This window comes from Phoca vitulina, unplaced genomic scaffold, assembly GCF_004348235.1.
Source record: "Phoca vitulina isolate PV1807 unplaced genomic scaffold, GSC_HSeal_1.0 scaffold29, whole genome shotgun sequence".
NCBI lineage: Eukaryota > Metazoa > Chordata > Mammalia > Carnivora > Phocidae > Phoca > Phoca vitulina.
The window spans coordinates 76,933-97,582 of NW_022589732.1; the positions used below are offsets into that span (position 1 = coordinate 76,933).

At 34.0% G+C, this 20,650-nt stretch overlaps 1 protein-coding gene across 1 annotated transcript in view; it reads right to left on the minus strand.

Annotated features, from left to right (window-relative positions):
• Nucleotides 1–274: 274 nt before the first annotated feature.
• IPMK (inositol polyphosphate multikinase) overlaps nucleotides 275–20,650 on the minus strand; it is a 42,450-nt gene continuing 22,074 nt past the window's right edge. The window contains exons 4-6 of the mRNA XM_032423719.1: nucleotides 15,511–15,683; nucleotides 4,252–4,333; nucleotides 275–2,558 (exon numbers count right to left, since the gene is read on the minus strand). Coding sequence (XP_032279610.1) covers nucleotides 1,936–2,558; nucleotides 4,252–4,333; nucleotides 15,511–15,683 — 878 coding nt within the window. The 3' untranslated portion in view covers nucleotides 275–1,935. The remainder of the gene's footprint in view (nucleotides 2,559–4,251; nucleotides 4,334–15,510; nucleotides 15,684–20,650) is intronic.

A 20,650-nucleotide genomic window follows, 5' to 3' on the forward strand; every position in this document is an offset into this window, starting at 1 on the left:
CTACAGCCAATACCCATTTAGGCAGTAGAGAAAAATATGAAGTCTCTATGAAAAATACTTATACTGACTCTAAATAAAATTAAAAACAAATTTTGCTATAACAAAATGTATGTTAATTTTTTTAAAAGATTTTATTTATTTATTTGACAGAGAGAGTTATAGCAAGAGCAGGAACACAAGCAGGGGGAGGAGGAGAGGAAGAAGCAGGCTTCCCGCTGAGTAGGGAGCCCAATGCGGGGCTCAATCCCAGGACCCTGGGATTGTGACCTGAGCTGAAGGCAGACACATAACGACTGAGCCACCCAGGCACCCCAAAATGTATATGAATTTTAAAGTAATTCAGGTTTAATAATTTACTAAGCATAGAATTCATAGAGCATTTGGTACTTCTGTCTGTGCTCAGATATTTGCAAAGTACACTTAGGTTGGGAAGGTGAATAAACCTAAAATTGTGATACTTTCCTCCTCACCAAAAAAAACTGCTTAGATTTAAAACTTTAATTTGTAATTCTAGGGGGAAAAGAGGGGGTAAAAGTCCAACAGGCCACAAATCTACAACATTTTCCAGGAATATGGCAAACTGTTAACTACTTAGATGTGTTATTAGTAAATCAAAGTGCAAGTAATGCTTTCATAAATATCTAACATATTTGTAAATTTAATTTCAAAGTTTTAAATGTTTTCAATAACTAGTTATTTTTTTAAAAAAGGTGGTAAATATGAAACACATAATACTTAAAAATCTAATTTTTCCAGGAAAAATAGCATTCCCCCACCTATCACAAAATTAAATCATAATTTCTCTCTGGAATAGGATATAAAACTGTTTTGAGTAAGAGTGAAATAGAAGCATGGATTTAGATATGCGCCAAACTCATAGAGATGCACTAATTTACACGTAGTATTTTTGATAACACAATACTGGATGGTGTCCTTCACTACTTATTAGAATTCTGAGAAACACTTTTTAGCAACATATATTTATACTACTGCTGAACTAAATGGGGACATATAAATACATGAATTTTAAATGAGAAAATTCTCAAAAGCTATTTAAAGGAGAAATAAGACAAAGCTTCAATCATCTACCTTTTGAAGTTGCAGTTAAGAGGAAAAGGTATTATAGCACTTTATAGCACTTTTCACAATGTAGTAAATATATATTCCAATTTCACATCAATGAAAGATTTTAAAAGAAAACCATTTTGTTCCTCGCAAATAACTTCTCTCTTCTAACCCTGGCAAGAATAATTAGTGACCTTAATTTCAAGATTTTTGTTGTTGTTGTTGTTCAATTATCTTTCTTATGAAGTATAATATATTGAAATATGCATATTAATGGAAATTAAAGAGAAAAATCTGCTTTTGGAATGCAATAATTCTAAATCGCTTTACTAAGAAGCACCTTTTGATACGCTGGTCTGAACTTTTAATATAAAACCTGAACAGTACTTAACTGTTCTGAAGTAGAATTTTCTCCAGTTTTAGTAACTTCATACACACATAGTAATACTAAGGACATCAACCTGTGCTTTCTAGATTTTTAAAAGTGTTCTAATAATGTAATGAGTTTAGATATGGCTCATTGTCAAGGTTGGGTGGACAGAGATTTCATGACAAATTGGCTACAGAAAGCTAAATTAACTCTTAATGGCTGAATAATGGTTTGCATTTTGCTTCAGCCAAACAGATGTTTAAGCCATGTACCACCACATTCCCTGCTTAAGATTCCTCTTTCTTTATTCTTCATAGTTTTCTAATGAACAAATAATTAGTTTTCCTGAGTAAGATTATAAAAAGATAACCCTTCTACCAAAAGTATAAAGACAAAATGTAGACTCACAATATAAATTTTTTTACATAGCTTTACAAGTACAGAGATACTGACTGCTGTTCTTGATTGCTCCTTCCCTTAAGAAGACTGCAGCAAAGGATTCAATTGTCTAAAATACTTTGCAGTACGGTAATTAAATGCCTCAGCCCATAAACATATCCCTCATCTATTGTGTTGCTAGGGAACACATGAGCAAAATCTATCATTCGCACTTCTGCTTCTGAAATCTCTCGGCAACCAGTGGGAAGATGATAAAAAACTTTTTCCAGTTGGGAGAGTACATTTCCATTTAAATGTTCCTGTGACATGCTTTTCCACCCATTGTCTTGCTCTATATTTTCAACTTTCAATGAAGTCTGACTGTGATGCTTTTTTGAACACATTTTTCTGTGACGAGCATACATCTTGGACAAGCTTTTGCCTACTGAAGCATCTATTTTTCCATTCTCTGTGGAATTTAACACATGAAAGTTATTATTGTACTCCAGTACATCTGTGTCTGACAGCTGCCCTTTGGACAAAAACTTTTCTACCAAAGTTCTGTCATTCGATTTTGTAGGAGTTGGCCGAGATGAACCTTCATAAACAAACAGTAATGAACTTGCATAAAAGTTAAGTTGCTTCTGATTTTCAAACCACTGCAGAATATTCTCAATCTTCTGAATACTGGCAGCAACAGCATCTTTTCTTAAGCAGAATCCATTATGAAAAAACCTGGAGACTCCTATAAACAAGAAAATATTAGCATTATAATGAAATTATGAACTAGCTATCATGTGGGAAATAAACTCATCTTAGATACAATTCGTCAATTTCTTCCCTTTACCCCTTACAATTAGCCGAACAGGCAAAATTCTAGTCAGACATAGAAACCTGGGCCGCAACTTAATTTCTAGTGAAGATTCTTTTACTAGAAAATGACACTTATGTAAAGTGAAATATACTATTTAGATTAAAAAAATTATTACACAAAGACTGGTAGTTTAGTTCTCTCTCTCTATATTCTCTTTAGGAATGTGATTCCAAGATTTGCTTCATTTGCCAGTGTGAGGGATTTATTTTTTACTAAGATTACTTGTTAGAAAATCACATTCAAGAGCTAATCTAAAACCTACAGTCAAATCACAACTACGTGTAATGGCATCAACAGCCCATTACCAAAATACCAAATCATAACTATAATAAATTCTTCCTGTTCTTAATAATATTGATTAAATCAGTCTTCACAAAAGTTAAGCTCACTTTGGGGATCAATACTACCCCAGGTTGAATATGTTATTCAAAATTGAGACTTTTACATGTTTTAACCGATCAGATTATTAAGCCTCTTTTAAAGTTATTTATGCCTATTTTATCCTATTTGAGAATTTATGGGCATATATAATTTCATTTCTGCTCTTAAATAGTTTGCTCCCCCACTCTGGGACAGAAATTGCTAAAGACGTATATTCACATTAGCCTGCAAAATATTTTAATAAAGAGCCGATCTGAATATTACCTGCTATTGGTTAAGTAAACCAAGGCAAATACTGTTAAGATCACACTGTGTATATTTGTTTTCTATATATAAAATTAAAATTTTTCGGGGCGCCTGGGTGGCTCAGTCGTTAAGTGTCTGCCTTCGGCTCAGGTCATGATCCCAGGGTCCTGGGATCGAGCCGCACATGGGGCTCTCTGCCAAGCGGGAAGCCGGCTTGTGTTTCTGCTCTTGCTATCTCTCTCTCTCTGTCAAATAAATAAACAAAATCTTTAAAAAAAATTAAAATTTTTCTTCAAACTATTACACTACACATAAGCTCTTTCCCATCTTAGGCAAAGCTAAGAATAAACTTCTTAATAGAATATTATTTCCAGAAATCTATTAAGGTCTCATTGCTTTTGTAATAGCTTGGCTATAACTATTTTAGAGGCATGTATGTTAACTGACTTTAAACTACTTCTAATGCCATTTATTTATTATGTAATTCTAGAAGCTTATAATATACAACTAAACTAGACATGGGAGATTTTGATAAAAATACATGACATACAACAATACATACTTTAAAGTCTCTTATGTAAAAAGCAGTTTTAATACACTATGATTTACATACTAGGATTTGAAAGACAACCTCTAGTTTCAGGACTTGAACTATATGGCTGGTTCACAGATGTTCATTATTTTTTTTATGTATAATAATAAATAAGAAATGTGCTAAAATATAAAAGAAGGCATTCACGGATCCCTGGTTTTGGTGTATTATAAACCAGGGATTATGAATAATTCAATTGTGTAAATTTAAGGATTTATGTTTATTTATTATGGATTGAGTCATTATACTATCATTATACCAAAGAATTAAGATTGAAATTACTTTAGAATTGTTTTGATAACTGTGCAGTAATAAAAGTATTGAAATAGGTTTTTCAATCCTTACCATCCTTTAGAGTTTCTTTTGTTAAGCTTCTTCCATAGTGCTGGTTTTGTGTCTCATAGCTGTCAGAATGAACATGGTAAACCTGTGAGAAAAAGCACTGAATATTAAAAACTAATCATCCTTGACCATGTGGGGTTTACCCAGCAATGCAAGGATAGTTAAAGATGGGAAGATCTACTCATATTTCATTCTAATAGATTTAAGAAGAAAAAAATCATATATCAATGGATGCTGAAAAGGCATTTAAAAATTTTACATCCTCTATTGATGAAAACTCTTTAAAAAGACTGATGAATATTTCCAATATGAAAGAATTAGCGACATCAATCCACCAAAAGTTATCAGGTTTAAAAAGGAAATAAGGAAACATCTGTCCTAAAATACAAGAAGCTTTCAGAAAAAGTATTCTACCACAATGTTTTTTTATCATCCATCTAATATTGTTCTGGAATTTCTAGCAAATATAAATAGACAAGAGAAAGGGTATAATAACTTGGAATGAAGGAGATAAAAATATTACTCTTTCTAGATAATGGTTGTGTATTGGAAAATCAACTGAAAAATACAAACAATAAGAACTTGAAATGGTGACCGAGTACAAATTGGTATACAGAAATAAGCTTTCATATTTACAAATAATCAGAATATGTAATGCAAGACCCCATTTACAAGTGCAACAACAAAAAAATAAAACATAGAAATAAACTAAATAAGTGTAAGTCTATATAAAGATATCTTTAAAACATTCCTAAGAACACCCATTGTTCTCAGAGAGGAAACTCAACATCATAAAAGATATCAATTCTACTTAATCAACAACTAAAATGAGATTATAATAAAACAAATTTTTTTAATCATACAAGCTAATTCTGAAGTTCATATTAAGAAAAACAAGAACAGGCAGGAAAAATCCAAGTAAGAATAATGAGGGAATAGCCTTGCCATTCTACTAGATATTAAAACATATTTTATTTATATTTTCCAACTTTATTGAGGCACATATGAGAAATACAATTATATATAGTATACAACATGATTATTTGCTATACATACATACTGTATAATGATTACTAAGATCAAGATAATTAACACATGCATTACCTCACAGTTGACTCATTTTTTGTGCATGTGTGGTGAGAAGGCTTAAGAGCTACTCTCAGCCAATTTCAAGTATACAGTACTGTATTATTAACTATAGTCACCATGCTGTACATCAGGTCCTCAGAACTTATTCATCCTGTAACTGAAAGTTTGTACCCTTTGACCTACATCTCCCCATTTCCCCCTCCCCCAAGCTCCTAGGAGCCACCATTCTGTTTCCATGAAATTGGGTTTTTTTTTTTTTTTGGTTCACATATAAATGGTACCACACATTTGTCTTTCTTTGTCTGGTTTATTGCACTTAGCGAAATACCCTCCAGGTTCATCCATACTGTTGCACAGCAGAATTTCCTTCTTTCTTGTGGCTGAATAATATTCCACTGTGTGTGTGTGTAGACACAAACCACATCTTTATCTATTCATCTGTAGGTGATACTTAGATTGTTTCCATATCTTGGCTATCATTAATAATGCTGCAATAAACATAGAAGTGCAGATATCTCCAAGATATTGATTTCATTAAAACGTATCTTTAGACTCAAATACATGAGAAGTTTGTATGTGATAACAGTATTTTAAATCAGTACAAAAAGACAGATAATTTATTAAATAGTGATAGTGTCTTTAGGTAGTGATCTGGAAAAAAGTAAGTTGTATTTATACCTTATACCAGGATAAATTCCAAATACATCAAATATCAAAATGCACAAAATGAAATGATAAAAGTGTTCCCACAAAGATGGAAGAATCCTTGAATAACTGATACTAAGGAAGGCATTTCCAACCAAAACTCTGAAATTTCCTTCATATACAATATGTTTTTAAAAATGTTCATAGTGGGTGCCTGGGTGGCTCAGTCATTGGGCGTCTGCCTTCAGCTCAGGTCATCATCCTAGGGTCCTCGGGATCTAGCCCTGCATTGGGCTCCCTGCTCAGCGGGAAGCCTGCTTCTCCCTCTCCCACTCCCCCTGCTTGTGTTCCCTCTCTCACTGTGTCTCTCAGATAAATAAAATCTTTAAAAAAAAAAAATGTTCATAGTGTTTTTGCCAAGCAGAAATCAAAAGACAAACAGACACAGAGAAAAGGTATTCAAAATTTATATAATGAACAAAGGGCATGATTACTCTTACTGGAAAATGAATAAAGGACCTAACAGTTCACATAAATCAAACAGCTCTCAAACATACCAGGAGCATGGCCCTCCCCCAAATAGTGAAAAGTCAGTGTCCCGGACTTTGCCAAATGTCTCCCTGGAACAAAACTGCCCCTGGTTCAAAACCACTGCTCTGTATCAGGCAGACTGCCAATATCTACCAAAATTATAAATGCATATAAGCCCAGCAATTCCCCTCTAGGAACTTGTCCCATAAATACACTTGCATACTGGTGAAATGAGGTAGGTCTCGTTTACTCATTTTTAACATTATTTGTAATAGCAAAAGACTGGAAACAATCAAAGGGAGCTGGTGAAATTGTGGTATAATAACAGTGTGCCACTGTGGAGAGATCTTTATGATACATTAAATGGAAAAAAAAAAAGCAAGATACAAAACCGTGTTCAAAGGAGGTTTTATGATAAAATAACACATATATGCAGTATTTGTATATGTTAAAAATATCTGTGGAAGGATACACTGGGGAAAAAATATAACATCCTGTGTGGAAGGTGAATTCTCACTGTGTATGTTTCTATACTCTCTGGAGTTTGAAGCATACAACAATGTACCTTCTCAAGTTTTAATATATATATATTTTTTAAAGATTTATTATTTTTGAGAGAGAGAGAGAGCACATGCATGAGTGGGTGGAGGGGCACAGGGAGAGAATCTCAAGCAGACTCCCCAGTGAGTGCAGAGCCCCACTTGGGGCTCATTCTCATGACCCATGAGATTATGACCTGAGCCAAAACCAGAGTCACACGCTTAACCGGCTGAACCATCCAGGCACCCCTTAAATAAGTATTTTTAAGAAGCATTAAGAATATATTGATTTAGGAATTGATATTTTAAACCTTTTAGTCTGTTATAGCTAATTTCCATCTATTTCAAATGCTATACTTAACTGAAAAAGTTCAGTTACAACCATGTTCTTAAACATACACATACATATTGCCTATTGAAGAAATACAGTTTATCACTGGGCAAAGTGTTACTATGAATGGAAGAAGGCACTTTATAAACATCAAAAATTACATTTGGCTACAGGAAAATTATTTTTGTAAGAACAGTTAAGTATATCCAAAATGTGTTTTAAAAAAACCACTCATGTTCTCTATACACATAAATAGGTTTAAAAGAGGATTCTTGAAAAATATAAACAAATTAATTAAATAAAAGAGAATTTCCAATATGATAGAGGTGTTAGCTAACCTAATGCTAAGGTGGTAACCATACTGTAATATATAAATGTATCAAATCAACATGTTGTACACCTTAAAATTACACAATATTATATGTCAATTATATTGCAATAAAAAAGGATGAAATTGAGAAAATTAATAATCTGAATAAATTAATACAAAAATATGAGAAGAATTTTCAAATACACAGTTATGTGAACATAAACTAGAAAATGTACAAAAAAACCATCATTTTCAAAATAAAACCTATTCTACTAATTCAGGGGTGTAATTATCTGAGCTAAATTATATTTCACATATGAGAATCTAAATTTCACATACAGACTAAAGTTAAATAGTTTTAGTGGAACTCCTTTATTGATATTCTCTCTTCCTCTATTTCTACTTTACAGTTAACACTGGAATGGGAAGAGATAGGAGAATTTCTCCATCTCTACTGACTGCCCAGTCTTGGTCAGCAGCAAAGATATTTGTAAATCAAAAGTTACACACCAACCTTGAAAACATCTAAATATGTAGCAAAAAAAAAAAAAAATTTTTTTAATGGAAAGGAAAGCTGGGAGACATGAGTAGGGCAGAATAACGAGCAAAAACTGGGGAGCCTGGCTGGCTCTGTCAGTGGAGCCTACTTAAAAACAAAAACAAAAAACAAAACAACAACAAAAAACAAGCAAAAGGAAGTTCTAGCACTTCCTGGATTATATTTCACCACAGGAGTTGCTCATTTTATATGAACTTACGTCTGAGGCAAACAAATACAAATATCTTTAGCAAAACACCTTTCCTATTAAGTCAATTCAAATTTGAAAGGTTACTATCATCCATTACTATAAAGAAAAAAAGATATACAGAATCGGATCTTTAGACGATGTGATCAATAAATACCAAAAGAGAAGAATCTTTTCCCCAAGTAACTAGGAACCAGTGATTAAGAAAAGGTACTTCTCTCCAAAAAGTATGTCAAAACTTTAAGCTGTTGCCAAAAATATACTGGAACATCTGAGAATTAAATCATTTAAAGTCTTGAATTATATGTTTTATTTATTTATTTTTTTGATTTTATTTATTTATCTGACAGAGAAAGACACAGTGAAAGAGGGAACACAAGCAGGGGGAGTGGGGGAGGGAGAAGCAGGCTTCCCGCGGAGCAGGGAGCCTGAGGCGGGGCTTGATCCCAGGACACCAGGATCATGACCTGAGCCTAAGGCAGACACGTAACAACTGAGCCACCCAGGAGCCCCGAATTATGTTTTAAAGAAATTTTAGGTAAATTTCTACAAACTACATTTTAATTACTTTTAGCTAATAAATATAATAAATCCCTGTAATTACATAGCTCTTGTTTTCAGAATACAAAACTGGAAAATTAAACAAGAATGTATACAATAGTCAATCCATAAGGACACTATTTCAAAAACCAGTAAGTCCTAAAGCAGGTTGCTGATATACTAACTTCTCTTAAGTCTGATACTTTAATATACACCCCACCTACCTATATACAGTATGTTTCAGTCACCTTACATAAACTGTTTCACAATATGCTCTACTTCTCAATTTTCTACCTGTTACTTTCCCTTGTTGCCAGTTCAAAAGACAGGTATCACCTGCTTTTCAAATTTGTGTGACGCCACTTTACTTTTACGAAAGAACTACATTAGTATCCGTTTTTGCTAACCAAAAGAGGTCCGAAGAGGATTTTCACTTCTATAAAGAAAGACAAAAAGTGAAAATAGTGTTCAGCCTTTGTTTTGTAGTAACTGTTAACAGAGGCAACAGGAACCCCAGCAGCAAGAACAGCACCACCAAACTCCTTCCCAGGAACTGCACTCAGCATTCCAGCATCACGCTGCCATAACTTTGAACTGTCTGTGAGTATCTGTGCTTTATCTTGATGAATTTTGTGCATCCATTAGCAAGATGTAGCCTAAGGTATCAGAAAAGCCTGAGGGGTTATTTTTTGGGTGTGGGAACACTCAAAATTTTTCCATATAAATTATGGTAACTGAGTTTTCACTTGATGCCATTTCAGATTACAAAAAGTTTCATGGGAACACTACTTTCAGAGAGCAGGGAAAAACTGTACCATCTTTTCTAAAGTCACTCTATAACCTTCCTCTCTTGACTCCCTTGCTCTTATAGGCCCTACTCTGTTTCTATGTCTTTTGTAACACATATCTCAATAAATCTTGTTATTAAATCAATGATGAGTCTTTTATTTTTTAAAGATTTTTTTTCATTTTTTAAGTCATCTCTACACCCAGCATGAGGCTCAAACTCACAATCCTGAAACCAAGAGTTGTATGCTCCACTAACTGAGCCAGCCAGGCACCTGAAAATTAATCTTTTTTTTTTTTTTAAAAGATTTTCTTTTCTTTTTTAATTTAAATTTTAGTTAGTTAACATAAAATGCAATATTGGTTTCTGGAGTAGAATTCAGTGATTCATCACTTACATACAATACCCAGTGCTCATCACATCAAGTGCCCTCTTTAATACCCATCTAGCCCATCCCCCACCCTTCTCCCTCCATCAACCCTCAGTTTGTTCTCTACCATTAAGAGTCTCTATGGCTTCTTTCCCTCTCTCCTTTATTTCTTTTTCCCCTTCCCATATGTTCATCTATTTTCTTTCTTAAATTTCACATGAATGAGCTCATATGGTATTTGTCTTTCTCTGACTTATTTCACTTAGCATACTACATTCTAGCTCCATCCATGTTGTTGCAAATGGCAAGATTTCATTTTTCTTTGAGTCTTATCATCTACACCATCTTGGGATCAATGAAATATAGTATAATTACTAAAAGTAATTAAATATAAAGAATTCCTAGAGGCTCCTGGGTGGCTCAGTAGGTTAAGCATCCAACTCTTGATTTTGGTTCAGGTCATGATCTCAGGGCCGTGAGACTGAGCCCCGTGTCAGGCTTTGCGCTGGGCATGGAGCCTGCTTAAGATTCTCTCTCTCTTCCTCTGCCCCTCCCCCTGCTTGCACACCCTCTCTCTCTCAAAAAAAAAAAAAAAAAATTAAATAAGTAAATAAATACAAAAAAATAAAGAAAGATCCTAAATCAGCACAGAGAATTGGCAAGTTATTCTACCCACAAAACCTCTTCTACTACTGGCTGAACACAATAGAAAAATATTTAAATATATTTTAAACATTTGATATATTTGATAAACTTCAGTCTAGTCAGTGATATCAAGGGATTTTTTTTGTTTAGAGGCATGACTTTCCCGGGGGGAAATTTTAAACTTTAGAGTATTAATTCTAAAATTACCCAACTCTGGGGTGCCTGGGTGGCTCAGTCGTTAAGCGTCTGCCTTCCGCTCAGGTCATGATCCCAGGGTCCTGGGATCGAGCCCCACATCAGGCTCCCTGCTCTGCAGGGGGCCTGCTTCTCCCTCTCCCACTCCCCCTGCTTGTATTCCCTCTCTCTCCGTGTCTCTCTTTGTCAAATAAATAAATAAAATCTTTAAAAAAAAAATAAGATCAAATTATCCAACTCTATTATTAGTTTATAAATCCACTGTGACTAAAGAGTTCAATGAATTTACCACCTTCCAAAGAAATAAACTATGAAAAATTTAACCTTAACATTATTCCTATTAAAATTCAAGGTTTATCTCCTAATTTTAATATCCTAGAATTGTATAAGTAAATCTATATTCACATCATTTTCATTTATTATCTCATACTTCAATCATATCCTTTCTCAGATAATTAAACAATATGTTAACTATTGTATAAAGGAAGTTATGAGTACAAAAATAATAGGAACACAAATTGATCCAGTATGATTGCCACCAAAATCCGAACTGGCATTTTTTTCCAGGAAGTGACAATTACAACTTAATCCTAAAATTCATGTGTAAATTTAAGGAGGACCCAGAATTAGTCAAAACAATCTTGAAAAAAGGAAGAATAAAATTAGAGCTGTCACGATTTCTGATTTCAAAGCTTACTCCAAGGCTACAATAGTGTGGTTCCAAAACATATTTGCAAATCATATATTTGATAAGGGATTAATATCTAAAATATAAAAGTACTCATACAATTTAATAGAAAAAAATCTAATTAAAAAAATGGGCAGAGGAACTAAATAGACATTTTTTCCAAGGAAAATATCCAAATAGCCAACAGGAACATCAAAAGGTTCTCAACATCACTAATCTCAGGGAAACACAAATCAAGACCACAGTGACATTACCTCACACCTGTTAGAATGGCTATCATCAAAAAGACAAGCGATAATAAGGACTGGCCAGAATATGGAAAAAGGAATTACACTTCTTCCCTGGGAATTATACTCAGCATCTCAGCATCAAGCCACCAGAGCTTTTACGGAAAACAGTATGGAGGTTCCTCAAAAAATTAAAAATGGAACTACCACATGATCCAGCAATTCTACTTCTGGGTATATATTCAAGGAAATGAAAACAGAATTATCAGAGAGATAATTTTCATAGAACTAGGGGGAGTTGAAAGACTGGAAGAAAAAGAGGGGTGACTGCTAGTAGGTATGGCATTTCTTTTGAGGGTGATAAAAATATTCTGAAGTTGAATGTGGTGATGGTTGCCCAACTCCACAAATATACTAAAACCAATGAACCATATATTTAAATGAGTGAATTGAAGGATATGTAAATTATATCTCAATAAAGTTATTATTAAAAAAATACAAACAGAAGAACTACTTCTCTGGGTAAACCACATATCCCAAGAATGCCAAATCACACAATGTCTTATTTATCCTCTGTATATGTACCCTAAAGGTAATGGAAACCCATTGAAGAATTTTTAAATAGGGTAATGTCCTAATTAGATATACCTTTTGCAATGTTTGATGAACAGACTGGAAGAGAGCAAAACTGAACTTGAGAGATCAGTTAAGACTAGAGTCTGGAAAGGGATAATGGGATTCAAGAGATGTTTGGGAATTAAGATCAATAGAACTGATGGATGGTTCTGAGATGTGATAGTATTACAAGTTTTCTCCTTTGTAAAACTGTATGTATGGTGATGCCATTTACTGGGATAGGGAATAATAGAGATGTTACTATTGTTGTGGTTGTTAGTTTGCAAAAAGGATGTGTGGCAGTTTTTAATGTATTCATTCTAGATGTCTTTATATTATCCAAGTAAAGGTCAGATTAGGAGAGCAGAGAAAAACCAGAGGCAGAAGATATACATTTGGGTGTTACCAGTGTAAGTGAAAATGAACCAATTAAGAACAAAAGACACTGCTTAGGAAGAAACAGAAAGAAAAAAGAAGGAGTAAAATGGAACTGAGCAGAATACCTCAACATTTAAAGAATAAACAGAAAGAAATGAGCTGGTAAAGAAGACTGCAAAGTGGTCTTAGGAAACACCCAGGAGAGGGTGTCATGAACACTAAGAGAAAAAGTTTTAAGGAGGACTTAGCTTTGAAAGCTGCTTTTCAAAGTAAAGTGAGTAATGAAAAATGTCATTTGGACCTAGTAACAGTGAAGATTGTTAAGGTCTTTAGGGACCTCAGTAAGGAGCAAATCTGGAGGGATGATCAAACAGAATCCAGACTGGAATAAGTTTAAGAATATTGAGTGGAGGGGTGCCTAGGTGGCTCAGTCCGTTAAGCGTCCGACTCTTGATTTTGGCTCAGGTCATGATCTCAGGGTCATGAGATCGAGCCCTGTGTCAGGCTCCGAGTTCAGCACAGAGTCAGCTTGAGATTCTCTCTCTCCCTCTCTCTTTCCCTCTGCCCTTCCCCCCACTTGCAGGATGCACACGCGCGCTCTTTCTTTCAAATAAATAAATAAAATCTTTTTTTAAAAAAATAAAAGAACACTGAGTGGAAACGCAATAGAAATAACTAGTTCAGTTGTGAAGGGGAGGCAAGTCAAGTCCACTGCTGGAGAGCAGAGCACAGTAAAGGCAGGTTTTGAGGTTTTGTTACTGAAAACATTGAGTAATTTGAACATATTCAAAACAAAGTTGGGCGCCTGGGTGGCTCAGTCGTTAAGCGTCTGCCTTCGGCTCAGGTCATGATCCCGGGGTCCCGGGATCGAGTCCCACATCGGGCTCCCTGCTCAGCGGGAAGCCTGCTTCTCCCTCTCCCACTCCCCCTGCTTGTGTTCCTGCTCTCGCTGTGTCTCTCTCTGTCAAATAAATAAAATCTTTAAAAAAAACAAAAACAAAAACAAAAACAAAGTTAAAGAGTCAGTAGATAGAGACAGAAGTTGAAGATATAAGAAAAACAAGAGAGAATCAATAGTATTAGGTTCCTGAAGAGGTGGTAGGACTGAGGTCCAGAGGACACAGGGAAGGGCTACGCTTAGACTAGAGGATGAAAAATTCTTCAATGTGACAGGAAGAAATAAGAGGGAATGAACGTACTTGCAGGTTAGGTATGTACATCTGTTAGCAGAAAATTAAAGGAAATCCTGTCTGATAGCTTTTATTTTTTCTGAAGCGGAAGGCAAATTCATCTGCTAAGAGTGAGAAGGAAAGTGGGAGGGTGAGAGATCTGACAACAGTGAAGGTTTAAATAGTTGCCCAGTTATAGTCCTGTGGGATATTTATTCCTTGTTTAACATGATTCCATTATCCTTTTTTTTCTTTACCATATACCCACAATTAATTATAGTTTTCTAAAATGAAATAACTGTACAACATTTCTTTGGTTTTATTTATAATCAGAATACCAAATTCAACTGTGCTGTTATTACCATCACATTAACAATTCATCTATAATACTTCTGTATTACAGTTTAAAAGTCAAAAGGAACACCTATATATATCATCTTACATGATGAATTTCAAAACTGGCCATTATGCTTATATAGGTAAGCAATCATTTATCATATATACAAATTTTACCTCCATACATCTAGAAGGCATACCATTTATTCAGAGGATTTTATTCCACATTACTTAACTGTGGCATACTGTTTGCAAAGACGGCCTCAACAAGCCTTCCCATCCTTGTGTGCACTGCCATTTATATTGTGACTTCTCTATTCCCACCATCAGAAGCAGAGTCTATTTCTCTTCCCTATCAATATGGGCTGGCCCTGTGATATACTTTGTCCTACAGATGTGACATCAAATGACTTCCTAATGTAGATTTCAAGAGACCTTATAGCTCTCAATCTTGCCTTCTTGGAATATTAAGAAGCTCCAGCTAGCTTTCTGGAACATGAGAGATCACAGGGAAAAAGGCCCAGGCAACAGTACGATCTCCCAGACATGACAGTGAGGTCATTTTAGACCATCTAGCCCTAGCTGAGTCATCAAATGAGCATAGCCATATGAGGGACCCTAAGTGAGATCAGCAAATTGTCTACTTGAGCCCAACTCAAACTGTCAACCTACAGAATCATGAGCAAATAAAACAACTGTTTTAAAATACAGTCTGAAGAAATAACCTAATTTTAAATTTCCCTTTTCTATTTTAAAAATACAGAAAAAACTGAATATATAAACTTAATTACTTTTCTCATGGAAAAATCATAAATAATATCACATTTACTTATCACATTATTTTGCACCTAAACTAAAGCTTCTTTAAAACAAAATTACCAGAGTCACGGTCTTGTGGTTCAGCCATTCATTCATTAATTATATACTATGTGTCAGAATAACTCCAGACACTGACCATATATTAGTGAACAAAGGAGACTAAAATCCCTGCCTGCATTGGGGAGATATGGACAACCCAAATCCAAAATATATTATCTTCTAATATGTAAGTATTATAATAACATCTATATTTTTCAAGGGAGGAACATGTAAAGAGAAATGTTACCAATAATCACTCTTACCCTCATGCCAAGCACCAAGAACCCAATCTCTTCCATTAATGGGTACTTGCTGACCTGTTGCTTAATCTTCTCAGATGAGGCAAAAGGATCATAACTCTTTCGCCCTATCTTTACATCCATTATACAGGGCTTATTAAATTTATGGGTCACATCTTCCAGTTTTAAGTATAAATCTGTTATTAAAGAAAAACCTTAATTAGTAATAAGCAAACATATTACTACCCAAATAACTGCCAGGGGAAAACAAAATGAGGAATCTTAAAACTTAGAAAAAAATTAAAATAAATCCAGAGTCAATAATTATTATTACTCCATCTGAAAAAACAAAATGACCAACAAATTTATAACAAGTATAAATATCACAGAGAAACTCTTGCAGGAAGTGATTAAATAATATTCAATCATAAGCAAAAGGATGAGATAGATATAAGGTTTCTAAGGACATTAAAATGAGATTATTTCAAAAGCTGTTTCAGAATGCATTCCCCTTTTGAATACATTTTATGTCATCTGTGCCTTAGCAGATCTCTTAGTATTTTAATAATTCTTAAAAATCTTCATTTAAAATTAGTAATAGGAATAAATCCTTCCCACAGAGTACACAACAGAAGTATAGTTTAAGAAATGTAAATCAATCTAAATTATGGTCACTGCCAAATATATATTCTAGTCTTACTAGTCGCAAAAGAAAAATAAATATCTTGCTTAGAATATAAGCATTCATCAAAAGCTCATCTGTAAACTACTTTGGCATCCTGCATACATCTTCCCACAGAAAACTATTATAAATGGAGATTCAAGTAAAAGATTATAAAAGTTCCAGTTATTATATACTGAAGCTGAACTAATTACAGCTTAGCTTGAAAGTAAAGTCTAGGTACACTGACGGAAATTCTCTCTTTACTTGATGGAAGGAAGGAAGGAAAGGAAGAAGGAAATTCTCTCTTTACTTGATGAAAGAATCTTCCCAAAGTTCTGATTGAGATCATAACTTTCAGTTATGAATATGTGAAGCATTTCTCTCAAAAACTTTTTCTCAAAAACAGAAAAGATTTTATCTGCTTTTTACCAAAGTAGCAAAGTTAGAGAAGGTATGTATTTTCTATGAATTAAAAAAAAGGCCACCAGAGAAAAAAGAAGACTTACCCTCTTTTCCTTTACCTTGACCCACCAAGCATAGTTATTAAATTACAACAAAGAAGTCTGTGTTGAACTAAAAGTGAGAACAAACCTGGTAGAGCTTATGAAAGTTTTAAGCCCCTCAGATTTAAGGGGCATAAATCTTTTCCTTGAGATAAGAAATAAAGAGGTAAGTTTTATTCCTTAATCAAGGAAGATGGGGGCAAGGTCATGATTTTGTAGAACTAGGTGAAGTCAAGCCCAAATATGACAAAAAACTACACCCTAAGAAACCAGCACTGGCACACAGGAAGAAGTATGACACATTTTAAAAAAGGACTCTCACAAACAGACATGTTCAACAAGAGAAAACAAAAGGTCTGGACACAGACATAGGACTGTTGACAGTGAAAGGTAATGGCACAGTGGGAATATCCTGATCAAGAAATTGGAACCCACCCAAGCTTCTGTGCTTTAAAAGATAACCACAGGATGGGGTGAGAAGATGGGGAAGAAAGCAGCACAGAACAGTCCCCTTCATATTCTCTCCTCCCATCTCCAGCTACCTTGAGCGAAAGTAAAGGAAACAGATCCATCATTTTCCTATAGCTGTGTAAAAATTTCAGTAACAAGGTTTATATTTCAAATATCAGAAAAGACTAATTAGAACCTAGTACAGTAAATCACTGACATTCACAAGTGTATCATTAATTTCTATAACTCAAGAGACCCCAAAAGTCTTCCTGAGGTGAGGCGATGTATGGGAGTATAAAGACAGTGAGTGAACTTAGCTAAGTATCATAGCATCTTTACCTCAGTGTAGGGTTATTATTTTCTACTTGCCAATGTGGTAGTGATTAAAAACAAACAATAAACTGTTTTTTGGTAATAAGATAGAGATGCCAGAAGTGAGAGTAGATTACAAATCTTAATATAAAATCTCTATTTCCTCCTCCCCTCTTGGGAAGGAGGAAAATACAAATGCAAGTCCCATATATAGTAGGAATACAATAAATGTTTGCTGAATGAATGAATGTTTGCTTTTCTCATTTCTACTGCCCAGCGGGACTTTGGGTTTGGCCTCACTAACACTATAAGAGCTGAGTCGTTCCTTCAGTAAACAGGCCTGAGCTTCTTGGCTTTTATTTGACATTTATTTCAACTAGCCAAATGTGTTTTTCTTTACTTTACCTTACTTTCAGGTTCTTGATATGTGATATATGACTTGAATTACCAAATAACTGCTAAATTATTAATAGCTTTAAGTAAATACCCCTTAAATTAAGGCCTACTGAGTTGGCTTAGTGTTTTTCTTTTAGTCCCCTGGCCTTGATATTTTTTTTAAGTGAAATTAAGAATTTGAGACTATAATTTCTATCCTTCCCTCTAAGTTGTAAAAATAAACATCAAAACCTGCTTTAGAGATGCAGACTTTTAAGGCTATAATGTCATATATCTAGCAGTTTGCCACAAGTGCTTTTGAATGAAATAGGTAAATAGGAAAATGGGGCATGATCTGAGCACTGAAACCTTTACTGATTTTTTTTTTTTTACAGGTTGTTATCACTAGAGATAAGTCTGAATACTAATTCTCTCTGAAAAATGCTATTAGCAAATTATTTCGCTAGCATAGAGCTTCATTCAAAGTAGGTCAATCTTGAGATTCAGTAATTTAAATGCTCAAAGGCATTTTACTACAGGGGAGTTTCAATTGTAAGGCAATGCCGCAGACTGGATAACAAAGGACACTTTTTCAGCGAGGCCCCTCTGGGTATAGAATGGAGCAGTATTTTTAATTTTCAGGTAAACAGAAAATATATTCTAAAACTCATCCAAAAAATCGGATGGACTAAGAATAAGATAAATATTCTATGTGGAATAGTTTTAAGTCTCTTCTGACCAAGGTCAAGGAAATAAACTACTTTAATATGATGTTTGGAAAATAATTACGATATGATTATTTAATATGATGTAACTTGCAAGATATGACTTTGAATGAAGAGAGGTGATTTTTACATATATATGCATATACATGTGTATATTTGTATGTTGTATACATCATAAATACTGAAAGAATAATAACTAGATTTACTTTTTTAAATTCTGAAAAGTTCTATTTAGGACAACAGATTCTGATAAAGCCAGTCTGCTAGAGGTCAAAGGACTGGCATTTGTGAAACTCAGATCTAAGGAGATATTCTGTAAAGGCTACTCTTGGTTTTTGTATAATAAATAAAAGGACATCTACTTTTCATAAATACGTGGAGCTCATTACAAGAGGTCACACTGACTAGACATATAGTTAAGTTTAAGAGGCTTTGGCTATAAGAGATAAATCTATTGTTTATTAATTTATGAGAAGTATACACAGAATTTCTATAGTTCATTAATATTTTGAGGTAAAGATCATGAAAATAACTACCAGGTATTCAGAAATACACCACTTCATGCTGTTCTAAGCAGATTACTAAGTAAGATTTCTCAGTGGCTTTACCAATGACATGGTTAGCGTACTCAAAATATTTATATACTTCATGCTGTTGATGACCGTGTAAGATTACCCAAGGTTATTATGGCTGAAGGAAGCTTTCTATTTTAAATATATTTTCTAATTAAATATGTATAATTAAATATAATTACCTTTAATATAAATTAAATATAATACTTACATTGTTTTGTAATACATTAAGCACAAAAAATTCCTATAGCCAATTTTCTACTGCTGGAATATATTCCTGACACTCTAAGAAAGAGGCGGAAAATTCCCAGTATCAAAAGAGAAAAAAATAGAAACATTTGAAATACTGTGGAAAAACTGAAAGACCTACATATAACTAAACAGTAAAGATAATTAGTTCCTTAGACTTATTTAGATGCTCTTACTGAATATTACTGATTGTATAAATTATGAGACTATAGGTTCCAAGTTTCATCAAATTCTTCCTCACCATCTCTAGAAAGTCTACTAGGTATTGATTACCGTCTTCATTTCTGAACCTCTCAAAAAAGAGAAAAGGCCAGATGAGGAGCCCCATTCCAACTATGAAGCCATATGGAAAAACAGACAAGGCCTTGCTTCTGCTTTCCACTGCAATCATCGGTCATTTCTAAAAGCAAGATAAACTGAAAGTAGAAAGAATTATAGGTAGAGACCTTGAGCCTCCAAATTTGACATAAGTGTGAAGGAGAGAACAGACATGTATGACAGCTTATTTCAGTGCATGCTTCCTAAAATTTGACTAGTAGCTAGATCCAGAAACCTAACAATTAACAGGCTGCCGGAGATTACATTTAAAAACTCTAAATTTGCTCAAACCCACTTGAAGATATACTTTTCTATCTCCCTAAATAACTATCAATAAAAGGCTTTTGATGGTACATGTACTAGGCATCTATGTTTATACAGATACAGATGAGATTTAATATATATAACTAACTCAAAATCTTCAAAGATAATTCACAAATGTTTTAACTTAAAAAAAAATCCATTGGTCATGTTCTAAAATTAGTTAATAGTGATGATTGTACAACTCTATGAATATACTAAAAAATACTGAATTGTATACTTTAAATGAGTGGCTTTTATGATACATCACATATCTTAAAGCTATCATAAAAAAATCAAAAGAAAAAACCTTATTGGTCAGCACATTCTTATGCTTCACTGAAGTTACAATAATTTGCTAAGCAAATTTGCAGTACTTTCTACATTTTACTACTCTGGGTTATAAGAACTATGTCAAGCTTTATAAGACTACCGTGAGCACCTAAAAAACATGCCCGGGGTGGGGGTGGGGGGGTGGGGAAGGCCAGTTATTCCTATGTAAAATACAGTAAGGCAAATCACAGTGTTCTAAAATCTAAGAAAATATTTGGTTTCATGATATATTTATATTTATTTCATTATCAAAAGGATAAAAATAGAAAAATGATCCCATGAATTCTCTAGTAAAATCAAAGCTAAACACGTGCATAGTGCAACAATTTTTGTCTAATTTCCTCCAGAGCTAAAAAATTGAAA